This window comes from Coffea eugenioides, chromosome 11, assembly GCF_003713205.1.
Source record: "Coffea eugenioides isolate CCC68of chromosome 11, Ceug_1.0, whole genome shotgun sequence".
NCBI classification, from domain to species: Eukaryota; Viridiplantae; Streptophyta; class Magnoliopsida; order Gentianales; family Rubiaceae; genus Coffea; species Coffea eugenioides.
Window position 1 is genome coordinate 24453793 of NC_040045.1, and position 12635 is coordinate 24466427.

Consider the following 12635-nt stretch of genomic DNA (forward strand, 5'->3'; position numbering starts at 1 on the left):
TGTTCTCATAAGTAACATGCTTTATGTTTTAGTTAAAGTGTCCATAGGTGTTGACAATATACTAAGAGTTTCTTTTTTTTTCTTGGGTATTAATCCTTAAATATATGCTATACAAATGTAATACAAGTTTTTACTAACTAGGTAAGTATTTAAAATTTTCGAATACGCAATATTATGAATTAAATTTGGTTCCCATTTGAAAATTCTAATATATAGCATCAAAATGACACTTCGTTCCAATGCAATATACACCTACACTATATCCCATGCAATGCAAGGTTAACTTGTCCTATTAGATTATTATTGGTTGTTCATTGTTTTAGTAGTGTAACATTATTTAATAGCGAACAAAGAATAAGAGATGAACCTTTAAATTATAGGAGCCAAGAATCCTAATCCTAAAAATGGAAATTATTTTAGGGCAAAAACTCAAAATTACTTTCTCGCATTTGTCAGAAGTACAAATCACCTAGAGCCATGACAGCTTCAAACTTCTATTGCTATGTACAAAATTTTCCATGTATATAATGATAATACATAATATTGTCAGTTAAATTAAATTGCTTGTTCTGGTTTTTGAAACCATATATGATGAAGGAAAACATATTAGAGAATACTCAGGAATTCAATGACCAATCATGGCTCCGGTAAACGATGTTTACAGGGCCACCATCACCTAAAAGATGGGTCAAAAGACCTGCTTTAGTGGCATCTAAGTAATTTATTATCCACTTCAGAGTCTCCTTTTCTTGACCAAAATCTGCACTGTACCTGCAGCAGAAAGAAGTTCAAATTACAGCTCAAAAAAAAATGTATGCATTTTTTTCAATTTTAGCAATCCAAATAGATGAGAGAAAGAAATTCCACATATTTATCCCTTTAAAAGAGCAGAGAACGTTACACCAGTTACTAAATATTTGCTGTTATAGCATAAGAGTATAGCTGATAGATGGGAGAAAGGAATTCAGATAAATGATCACTTTCCTGTGACTGTTTATACCAGCATGGACAATGTGTACCGGTTGCTAATATTCTAGTGAATTTTTTGTCATTGCCATAATAAGAATTGAAGAGAAAGGAAATCCGAATACTGGTTACTCACCACTTGATTATTCTAGTGAGGTATACAGTCCTTTTGGCCAGATCAACCTGCATAGCATCATCCCTTTGGAAGAACTCCCTTGCTGCATACCTTAACTCGGATTCAACACCTTGAGGACTGAAAAATTTTACTGCAGGACTTGATTTTGTGCCATTGCAAAGGGCAAAATGACTCAATTGATTGACTTTTGGGAGAGCAAGCTGATAAAGACAAAAGCAATAATTAAAATCTTCTTATTGTCCAATTCTTTCAGTAATGGAATACAAAACTTTTTAATAGCACATTGTGGTAATATTTACTAATTATCTTGAAAGAGTCCATAATGCAAATACTTTCCCTCAACAAAGCCCAGTTAATCGAAATATCATGTTTGCCAAGAAAGAGTAAGATAATGTGGAGTTCATTTGTTTTCCGAGTGAAATGCATCTTTCATTCGTTTTCCATCATTGAAGCCTAGATTCTAGCTATCTCTGTAAGCAGACAGATAAAGTGGAAAAGGGATATTTGCCAAGGACATGGAGTGCACAAGGATGTGATTAACTACATGAAAATCTGTGTCAATTTGGCTAAACCAATAGTCCTAATTTAAAGCCACAGAAAGAGATAATTGACCCATTAGAATGTCTGAGGCATTTTCAGATGCATTGGTGGTCAACAAAAATGGAGAGGAGAGTTTATTTACCTCCAGGCGCTTGTCTCCACCACTGAATGGTTTGACAAGTGAAAAAGGTGCTCTACGATTGCTTCTAAGAATCCCATTTCTTATTGCTGTAAGGGAATAGGGGTAGCCCCCCACAACATACAGGAAATCAGAGAAGTATGACCTTCTATCGATCATTCCTCCAGGATGACCAACCCTTATAACTGCATGTATTGCCATGGCATTGTAAAGGTTCAAAAAGAAGGCCAACTTCTCTTCTGCTGAAAGTGTCAGGATGTTCACTCTCTGGAGATCTTGAACTAGATTCACATATCTGCATCCAGATGCATAACCAGTGAATAAGTTTCTATCATGATGATAAACAAACAACATACAGATAAGTGATTATTGTAGATTATACACGAATACAGATTTACCATCATAGACTTATTGTAACAACAGAATATTTTGATAACCTTTCAGTCAGCAAGGACCTTCTAACAAAAGAAAAGAGATGACCCCTTAGTCATCAGTGTAAATCTAGCGCAAACATTTGTAATTGGCAGGAGAATGTTAAATCATCATGTCTGCTGCATATCAAATTTAACCTCAGTTACACCTTTAATGCTATTTTTGACATGAACGTGTTTCATAGCGATGATAATAAATAAAACTCAGTTGCATGTCTTTGTTAAAAAGTTGGTTGCAGAACTTCTCTGCAGCATTTAATGTTTTATCAGCATAATGACTACAAATAAATGGAGCTTTGAGGTAAAGAACAAAGAGGTCCAAGATGTATGGGTTGCAAGCAATGCTGTTTTTCGTGTTTGGGCAGTTCGTGAAGAAAGAGATAAGTAGCAGTGCATTCTAAGACTGTGATAGCAGTAATCTATTATCATGAAAAAGAAAAACAAGTGGCACCAAGAAGCTTGAAACTGCTACTCTGAGCTACTATGATAATAAAATTAAAATTCTTAGACATATAAAAGGTGAATTCTTCCAAAGAACAGCACACCCACAAAAAAAAAAGACATTAAAAAAAACACTGATGCTGACCCTAACTGAAATGGGAATATCCAAAAGTCAGATGTCTACAGCTGCAGAAAAACTAGAGATATGTCATCCATCTATTTCCAGGAGGATGCTTACTCCCAGTGTTTATATGTGTTAAGCTGCTTAGGACAGGAAAAATGTGTCATTTGTTATGTCTAGCCAAAGGGTTAAGCATGTTTTACCTCCGGAACTCTTCGCTCTTGCTGATGGCCACATAATCAAGACGACAACGATCATCAGAGGCATAAGCCTCTAGTATTGCTGACATTATCCTCATCAACCTCTGGCTTAAGAGGGCAGCATCCTTCGGCTCACAGTCATTTGTTGCTCCACGCAAATTATAGCATTTTGGAATGAAAGACTCATGCTCAAGGAATCGATAGAAGTGGTGACCATCCTCAAATTCATTTTCCCTGTTAATTTGCCATTAGAGAAAATCATTTTCTATCATATGCAAGTACATTGGACAGTTGATTCCATTATCAGTATAAAAAGATCACAAGCATATCCTTACCCAAAGACGTGATGGATGAAGTGCTTTCTTGCCAATTGTTTCCCAATCTCAACCGCCTATATTAATCCAAAATTGGAAGAATATCAATCTACATTGCTCGAATAGTTAAAAAGAATATGATGAAATAAACATATCACAAATGATAGGCATGTTATATATGGTAGAATAACAAATGATGGATTATGTTCTGTGAATGCTTTTCTGTAACACAATAGCCATCTTTGTGTCTTTTACCATGATATATTCCATTCTCTCTCAAGACAGCTAAAAGGGAATTAGATGTCATGAGTTCAAGAAAATATTTCATTGCTGTAATGTTGCAACTAAGAAGCTCCTCAAATCATCATACTGAAACATAAACGTTGAGAAAAGTTTAGACTTCAAACACCAATTTTGTTGTTTACCATAACCTATTTCGGCAAAAATTGCCCTAGTCGAAGTTTTTGTACATGCTTTATTAGATAAACAGGCTAGCATGCCCCTTTAGTATCTAGTAGAAATACAGGAGGCAATGCCATGATTACATGGTTCAACTCATCAGTATGAGAAAACACTATTCAACTTCTTTGTAAGTGTGGAAGCACTGAGTGTTACAATTCAACAGTTGTGTGATGGTGTACATATAAAATGGACAATTTGGTCAAAGGAAAAGAAAAAACAGAAACAGGAAAATGATATAGGTGAATTCAATATGCATTCAATGCGTTTAGCACCAGAGGCAATAAAATCTTGGATTTAAAATGGAGGTAATAATAAAGTTAAGATGGAAACTCAAATTTTCTCCTTGTATTTTTGAGAAAATTGGTTAAATGCGAAGATGGAAACACAAATTTTGCCCCAAAACTTTTCAGGGAAACTATGTATTTGTCAGCTATATGTCATTGAAAGTAAATCAATTCATCTCTTTCCCTTTCTTTCCTTAACAACATCAAGTTGTGGATGTTCCCTCAAGGCAACACTTACTAGTTACCATTGCCTAATTTACATTAGAATACAACACCAGCAATGACTTACTACTACAATTCAGCGGTATTCTGCAACAGTAGCCAAATAATGACAAAGAAACTTTTTTTCTTTTATAGAAATAAATAGTAATTATTCTGACATTGCTTTCAGTGGCTGTATATTCTACATTCTGCTACCATTTGATGTTCACTGCATTCTTTGTTATTTTGAAAAGTGAAATGACCCACAGTTGAAGAGTGCATGCATCTGTTGTTGTTATTTTAGTGTCGTCATTTACTTTGTTCGTATCAACATCTATTCTTTTAGCTTCTACACCATCTCCAAATTGTTGAGTCACTTTGGTCTATGTAATCCAATATACATGGATAGCTTCCATTAGATTTAGGAAAGATCAGCGCCTGCTTAAACTGTAGTTTTCATGGATTTTTTTGTACGTAATCCCAGACCTTATTACTTTGAAACAATCATGACTACATGAAATTGCAAATAATACATAGCGAAGGCCAGTTTCCTTGTGCTTTTTCTTCAAGTTTACAAACTTATAATCAAGAACTAGTTTCCATTTAATTTTAAATTCAAGAAAACAAAACAAGAAGGAAAGAAAATTATCACCAAGCATAGCTTGAAAAAAATGAGAAAGAAATGAAGTAAAAAATTTTGTGCAAAAGGCAAGGAATACTAGAGAAAGAATGTTTGGAGAAAGCCATGTTTAGAGCATATTCCAAACATAAATAACAATTGCTAGTATAAACCAGCTTTTTTCCCATAAACTGGCAATTATGGCTAATAAATTTGATGTTTCCATGTATTACCTCTAAAGAAAGAAATGTAATGATATTGAGAGATGGTAATGGACAAGTTTGAAAGACTAATCCATCTAGTTTTAACAATTATAAAACTCATGATTCATTACCTAAATTATTAATACACCTTGAGTAATTTCCTCACCTAATCTTTAAGGGAAAAAAAATATATAAAAACTTCCTTCCCAACAATCCTAGCTTAAGAAGTTTGTATGTAACTACAAGAAACATGTGCGCTGGATGCTACTTCCATAAACTTATTTTACAAGAAATGAAGATAGCATATCAAATGTAGCATTGAACCAAACTTTTTTCCCACTGGGCTACTTAAAATATTGTCGTAACATCTATGTTCTGTTTGGGTTGATTGGATTTGGATTTAAACCCATGATCCCTCATCTTTTAGGTGTTAATTTAAAAATCTAGAATCTAATCTGATACTTTCAAGTTAAATTTTTCTTTTTTTCTTGGATAGAAAATAGAATTTCTACTAAACTTCAAATTAATGAAATCATTAACAATAGTATAACAAAGTGTGGTGAATGCTTCGCCAATAAGCATAAATTACAAATCAACTTGGCTAAGGGTGAAACATGTTTTGATAAAAACATGAGAAAGAATTTGAGTGTAAGGCTAAACAATTGATAACTCCAACCGTGATCCGGCAGTCGATACCCCTTGTATGAAATCCAATCCCAAAGCCAAACATGGAATGACTATAAGCTCTCTGTTTCTATTCTACCCCTTAATTTAAAATTAAAAATAAAAAACAAAGGGTCCGAGTAAAAAACTTGGATTAATAAGAAACAAGTTCTGACTTAATAAATCCCATCTTCATCAAACAAGAATTAAGTCAACTAATCGCACTATTTTCAATACCGTGTGGCATCATTATCATCAGCCCCTTAAAGTCTATGAGGACCAGCACTATGATTTGTGGGACGGCGCCAAACAGGCTTTCACACGCATGAAAAACTCTATAGGCTGAAAGCGTTGACACAAACAACATTGGACCACTTAAAAGAAAACTCTCTATTTACTTTAATTATAATGGCCAAAACCAATAGTAATTCTTACGTCTACTCACCATTTCCCAAGTTTAATAATATATGGATTGACATTCCGCCCGTAAACAGGGTATGCTAGGGGAAAAAAAAACAATAGTAATTCTTCCATTGAATTGACAAATATTTGCAGAAACTCATTGGGTGGTGATCTTTCGTGCTGAAAAATATCTGAAGATTTCCAAGAAATTTGGATTACAGTCTTTCTTTGTTGGGCAACTTCTGCTTTTGAACTTTTTACTACATGATTAAAAAAAGCTTACCAATTTATAGTATTTAAGAAGACATTCATATGGCCTTGATTTTGCGGTCAGAGTTTAGGTCTTAGAAGTAAATTTTCTAGGTTCAAATTTTACTAAATGTAAACTATGTCTAACTTTATGTTAGTTACTTCTACTCATACTAAAAATGGAAAAAATAAAGTCTAAGACGACCTGTTATTTCACAATTTTAGACCCATCTAATAGATCTATTACGTATAAAACTCTGTCTAATCAAATAAATTTGAATACTTAAACTTCATCCTCAAGAGAGAGAGAGAGAGAGAGAGAGAGATTATTTAAAATTGCATTCCTTTTCGAACATCAATCTGTATTTAAAGATCCATGATTTGAAAGTCTTAGACAATATATACCTAACTGCGAATGGAATATAGCCAAGTAGCTAAGACTCTTCTGGTTGGTTAATTGGATATGTCTTATTTGCAATTGTGTACTGCAATATTATATCCAAAGTGTACAGAAACTTTTTCCTTAGCACTAAATTATATCAAATTCTCCAACTAAATTAAGATTTCTAGTTTTTTTAGTGTTATTGTTCCTGGCATATTTATTCAAGAATAGATTAATCCTGCAATCTAAATTCTCCTACCAAATTAAGGTTTCCAGTATTTAGTGTTCTTGTTCTGGAATATTTATTCAAGAACAGAATAATCCCACAAAAAGGATAACCAAACATCATCCCTAAATAGGCACCTTCAAATCCCTTTTCAGCTTTTTCGATTTTTCAACAAGAAAGAAAAACAAAAAACCCCTTAAACAGAAAGCAGAAATTGCTTCATAATTGGTAGATTCATTGAACCCTTTTGTTTTCTTTGAGGCATATAATTCATTAATCTCAATATTGTGGTTTTTGCTATGATGACTTATCCAAGCTGGTTGTCAACAGACTCAATACTTTTTCTCGATGATCACGGACTCCACCAATAAAAATCAATGTCTTGACTTTGTAAAGATTGAACCCTTCAAATTTCAGACCTAATTAAGCCTTGAACCAAGGAAGACGTTTATTGCTTTCAACAACTTCCAAGGCCAATGGAAACGTTTGTCTCGGCAAGATTTTTGCTTGGTCAAAGTTGACTTTCACATTTTTTTTTTTCCAAGAAGTATTAGTTATTGAATTTTTCAATACTCAATTGACTAATAGTCCAATATTTGACACAATCAAGATAAAGGTAAAAAACACATATCTATTGGGAATTTTTGTTTTTGCACTCCTTGAATTACTAATAATATCGGGAGTGTCAATAATTTAAAATTTAATCCACAATTTTATGATGCCATAATGTATACTTTAACAAATAATCTGGGACCATGTCTTGCTTATCCACAACAAAATCCAGAGGATATTTTTTTTTATTGGCAATCCACGCAAAATCACCGGGAAATCCATTTAGGGGATTCGATGGTTGGGATGCCAGCCCAAAATTTTATTAATATTTTAAAAATCATACAAAATCTTAAGGAGGATCAACCAAATTCAGAGAATTCTTTCGAGTAAATCTGTAAATTAATGAATAAAAGGAGCTAAAATAGGTAAATGTAATTTAGCTAAAAGAAAGAATTGAATGGCTTCGAGTTAACTACGGCAAGTTAATGTGATATATTGGTTGAAAAAATAGAATTAAAATAACTCGATCAATAAAAGGGTGAAATCAAGATGAAATCAAATAAATGAATGTTATTAGGTTTTTTATGAATCTGACTAACAATTCTCAATTTTATGTAAAACTTGAAAAAGACATTTAACTTTTCAAAGTTGTCAACATAAGACATGCATGATAGGCTTCAAAATGGATTAATTTTTTTGTATACTGTCAGTATTAGATAAATAGCGACTATACAAAATTTGAATTTGAATTTCAACTTTTATATATGTATTATAAATTCAACGGTGATAGTGTACACCATCAGTGCATATAACATTTACTCTTTAAAAATATTCTGTCACGACATTAGATCTTAAAAATTTTAGTTCTATAAAAATTGATAATTATGTGGTAAAAAAAAGAGAGAAATGTTTAAAAGTAATTTTTTTTTTGGGTAAGGAATCTAAAGTAAGAATTAATTGAAAAAGTAATAAATGACCCGACAAAATGATGAACCATGCGATGTTGGGACAAGCATTTATAGAATATGATTTTGGGAAGTACCAAAAAGTTATTACCATATGCTTGAAATGAATGCTTATAAAGAAGGGCGCATGGTTGTTATTATTACTGTTGGCTCTGGACCTTCGGTAAGTGTGACTATACACGTTCCTTCAATTAATATATGCTTTCTGTTCTATTCTATGGAAAGGGAAATTTTTTGAGGAGAAATTCAACTTTTTTGGTTTTAGGAGAAATTTAACTTGGTGATGAAAAGAAGAGTAAAATTTTAGATGAAACAGCTGAGAAAATGGGAGTTTTTTTTGTTAATAAATAAAATAGAAAGAATTATTTTTTTGGGTATTATTTGTTGCTGTGATTTCTTTAGGTAGATGAGGCTATGGCAGCAAAATGATGAAACTGACCGATGTAAGGTTTCAACTAAAACTAATCGATTCTTGCAAAAATAAAATGGTACTTGTTGAAGATTATTTTCAAGGAAAACAAATCTGAGAGAAATTATAGGTGCATTAATTAGATTATTGTATCTAAAATTAGATGGTGAAATGACAAATTAAAGTACCTCAAACAACAACAATTAGATTGAAGACATAAAATAGAATTAATATCTCCTACACTGACAATGTATATATTGTTAGAATTGGATTAATAATAACTATGCAAATTTTGAATTTAAAATTTAACTTTTGCACATATGTTATGGATCCAACGGTGATAATGTATATACTGTGAGTGTATATAAAATTTATTCAATAAAATATAGCTATCCTGAGTCAAAAAGAACATGACGCAAGAAAAAAGAAAAAAGAGAATTCATAAAATACTATATAGAGGTACATCAGTAATGGAATAAAAAATCAAATCCAAGATGCTGTTAGTGGTTGAAGTTTGTTGCACTATTTTATGCGCTTATTTAGTTAAGAAAGATATGATTTGGTCAACACCCAATAACTGTCTGGATTTGTCAAAGCTAAAATATCACCAATTAATTTAAAAATGACCTAAAACCTCACCTATATCGCAACTGAAACGGTACAGGAAAAAAGAAAACTGCAGATTTATACCTAACCTGCAAATAGATTAGCCTAATTCAACTAGTAGACAATTTGTCAATTTCAAGATTGATGCCAAACAATGTTGTTGTTGTACCTTGAAACTTTCGTCCACGGAACACGATTGTTGTTCACTATATTTGTCTTTTTCAACGACAAACTTTTTATGGTATGACGGTATCTCATTAACAATTATAATTCTTAGTTCTTGCACAAATGATTAAGCCAGCTAATGCTAAAGTTTATGATATTATGTGTTACTAGTTTGTGCAAAGTACTTCATCTTTGTGATTGGGAAAAAGATTGAGAAATACCAACTCTAAATACTTGATCATTGTTGTCAGTAAATGTAAAGGCATGTTGTTAACGTTAAAACTTCAGAATTTAAAGATTTTGGATTTAAATTTCTGTTCAGGTGAATTTTGATTTAAGAGGGATTAATATTATATTTTCTTTTAATTTAAAGTGCCTAATTATTTTAAACTTCGCTCATCCATCTCCAATCTTAAATTATCTAGTTTAGGTAAAAAAAAAAGGAAAAAAAACTGCTAATAAACACTTAATTATAAACACGTCTAAAATAAAATATTTGAATTCATCCAGCACAAATTGCTTAATAAATTTGGGTGAAGAATTTCATAAAGTCAAAAATTTTAGCATGAAAAGCTAATTCAGGTGCTACCTTACCTTATTGCCATTCCTAAGAACCCATTTTATTAACACGTTTCTTTAGTTACTACGTTAGCATAAATTAAACTCACCTTTTGTTGAGTCACGAGTCTGTAAAGCATAAGATGTTAATTTACCAATTAAAGGCCGACCACCATGAGAAATTCTTACATAAACCTAAACTTTTATGCCCAAAAAACTTCAATTAACACAACCCATTTATGCCCAAAAAAAAAAAAAAAAGCATCCATTTGAAACGTGGTACAAAAAATACCAAGTCTATTAACATAAATCCTTCGAATCCCAGACCTTGGCATGTAAATTCAGCAGTTTTTATTCAAATAGTGCTGAATAATTATTTTAGAATTAAAAGTCTCACTCTAAATTATCTACATAGATATGTAATTACACGAGTTATAAAATGAAATAAATAAAAAAATTTATAATTTAAATTTTAAAAAATCAAGGCAAGCAAAACAGACACGTGGCATTAGCAGCTAGAGTACGTACCTTTCTTCTCCCGCAGTCCAATTGTTGTATCAAAACCTCCACCAGCTCACCGCCAGAGAAACAATTCTTGACAATTTTCATCTTCATCAGACGGTCCTGAATCGGCAATCTTTGCCGTAAAATTCTAACAATCTGCACCATCTCGTCCGCTTGCTCCTCCTTCTCCTCCTCTGGATCATCGAACCCGTACACTGGCGGCTCCGGTGCCTCTGGAGGACACTTTCCGGCCAGCAATTCCTCCATTTTCTTCTCCAATATCCCACTATTCCTCATCGAATTCAACGCCACCAATCCCCCAAATAACTTCTCGTTGAAAAATATTTGTGGGACTGTCGCATTTCCCGTCCTCTCCACCAGTTCCTTCTCCCTCGCTGGAAAAACATCTATATTAATCTCCACGAAGTTAAGATTCTTCCCACGTAAAAATGATCGAACCGCCGTGCAATCTCTACAATTTGATCTCGAAAAGAAACTAATCCGCCCCATCAATTTCTTCTCATGTTGTCCAATCGTCGGTTTCAAGTTCACGATTACTTTCAAACCCGAAAGCTTAAACTCCGTCACATAATTCGTCGCAGGCGCCTGAGTAAACTCCGGCTCCAGCGCCGATGACGTGTTGTTTTCTTTCAAAGACGATATTCTCTTGGTGATGGCAGCGGAGAGGCTGCTGCTCTTCTCCCGGAAGAATTTACCGATGGCCGGCATGTCGAAGTCGTAGCTTTCCGGCATGGATTTCGCTCGGGGAAGCTTACAGGGCCAGTCGTCGACGGCTGCACCAGGTGGAGCCTCCGGCTTCGGAAGATGGGAATGCGGCTGCTGAACCATATCTAATCCAACGACGTCGTTACTAGCAGAGTCAGAATCAATAACAGCTTTGACTTCTTCACCCTGATCATCGGAATTCAAATTTTTTTCAACGGACTCATAAGTTTCACCGCCATTTGAAAAGTCATTTTTACCCTCGGATGATAATCCATTTTCCTTCACCTCAGAAAATTCCGTCGTCTCTGCAACTCTTCCCTTCTCGGCTCTTTCATCAGGGCGGTCGGCGACGACGTCGTTTTCGGGTGGCTGGTTTAAACTGGGCTGATGGATTTTTGGCTTATTATCATTGAGAATTCCATTTTCTCCTCTGGTTGATGAATCCAAATCCATTCCTTTGTGAAGAGTTCGGTTGAAGAATTGGGAGGGAAGGGAATGGAGGAATCTAATGAGAGGAGATTTTGAAAATCTAGAATGAATGGCAGCAAGAAAGAAATGAAACCATTAATAACAAGGGGCGTGGAGAGGAAGGGAAACGACAAAAGAGAGCTGAATTTGAGAGTTTGGAGACAAAAGGGAAGAGGAATGAAAGGCAGTTATATTGGAGGGAATATATTTATGAGAGAGTTGTGAATTGATTCGATTGCTATTAAAGAAGGGAGGAAATGAAGGTAGGAGTTAAGGAAAGGTTGTTATATATATATATGTGTTGGTATATTGGGTTAATTCCAATCAAGTTTTCCAAAAATTTGAATATGTATCAATCAAGCTCTCCTATAATTCAAAATTGCTAGTCTGGCACTCTAGTTTTTAGCAATGGGTCGTTTGGGCCCCTCAAAATTTGGCGGGGTGTTTGGTTATGGAGTTTAGCTTCCTTCAAAGGAATCAAGGGTAATGATACCCGCTTAAATTGGGGTGTATGGTTATTATGGCACTACCATTATGGAAATACTCATCTGACAGTTGTATATGTTTCACTGTCATAGGTTTAACTCCTTTTTTAGATCAAGCAATACATTTTCCGAGGAAATAAAGGAAAGACATTGTGAAACATTCATCTTCTGAATTTTCTCCTCTTTTTCCTTCGTCAAAATTTCCAAGTTTAGATAAA

General features: G+C 33.7%; 1 protein-coding gene across 1 annotated transcript; it reads right to left on the bottom strand.

Moving 5' to 3' along the window:
• Nucleotides 1-474: 474 nt before the first annotated feature.
• LOC113753619 lies at nucleotides 475-12192 on the bottom strand. The gene is made up of 6 exons (XM_027297818.1): nucleotides 10763-12192; nucleotides 3310-3365; nucleotides 2978-3208; nucleotides 1785-2076; nucleotides 1103-1302; nucleotides 475-771 (listed from the first exon to the last, which is right to left on the bottom strand). Exons 1-6 carry the CDS (start codon nucleotides 11915-11917, stop codon nucleotides 618-620), a joined length of 2088 nt encoding a protein of 695 aa, XP_027153619.1. The 5' UTR covers nucleotides 11918-12192; the 3' UTR covers nucleotides 475-617.
• Between the last annotated feature and the right edge of the window lie 443 nt (nucleotides 12193-12635).

Excerpts from the sequence above, each read along its gene's own strand:
- LOC113753619 (XM_027297818.1), bottom strand. The coding sequence starts at position 11,917 with ATGGATTTGGATTCATCAACCAGAGGAGAAAATGGAATTCTCAATGAT. Across the intron at positions 1,303-1,784 it reads GTGGAGACAAGCGCCTGGAG|CTTGCTCTCCCAAAAGTCAA; the intron begins GTAAATAAACTC and ends TGTCTTTATCAG. Across the intron at positions 772-1,102 it reads CTCACTAGAATAATCAAGTG|GTACAGTGCAGATTTTGGTC; the intron begins GTGAGTAACCAG and ends TTTCTGCTGCAG.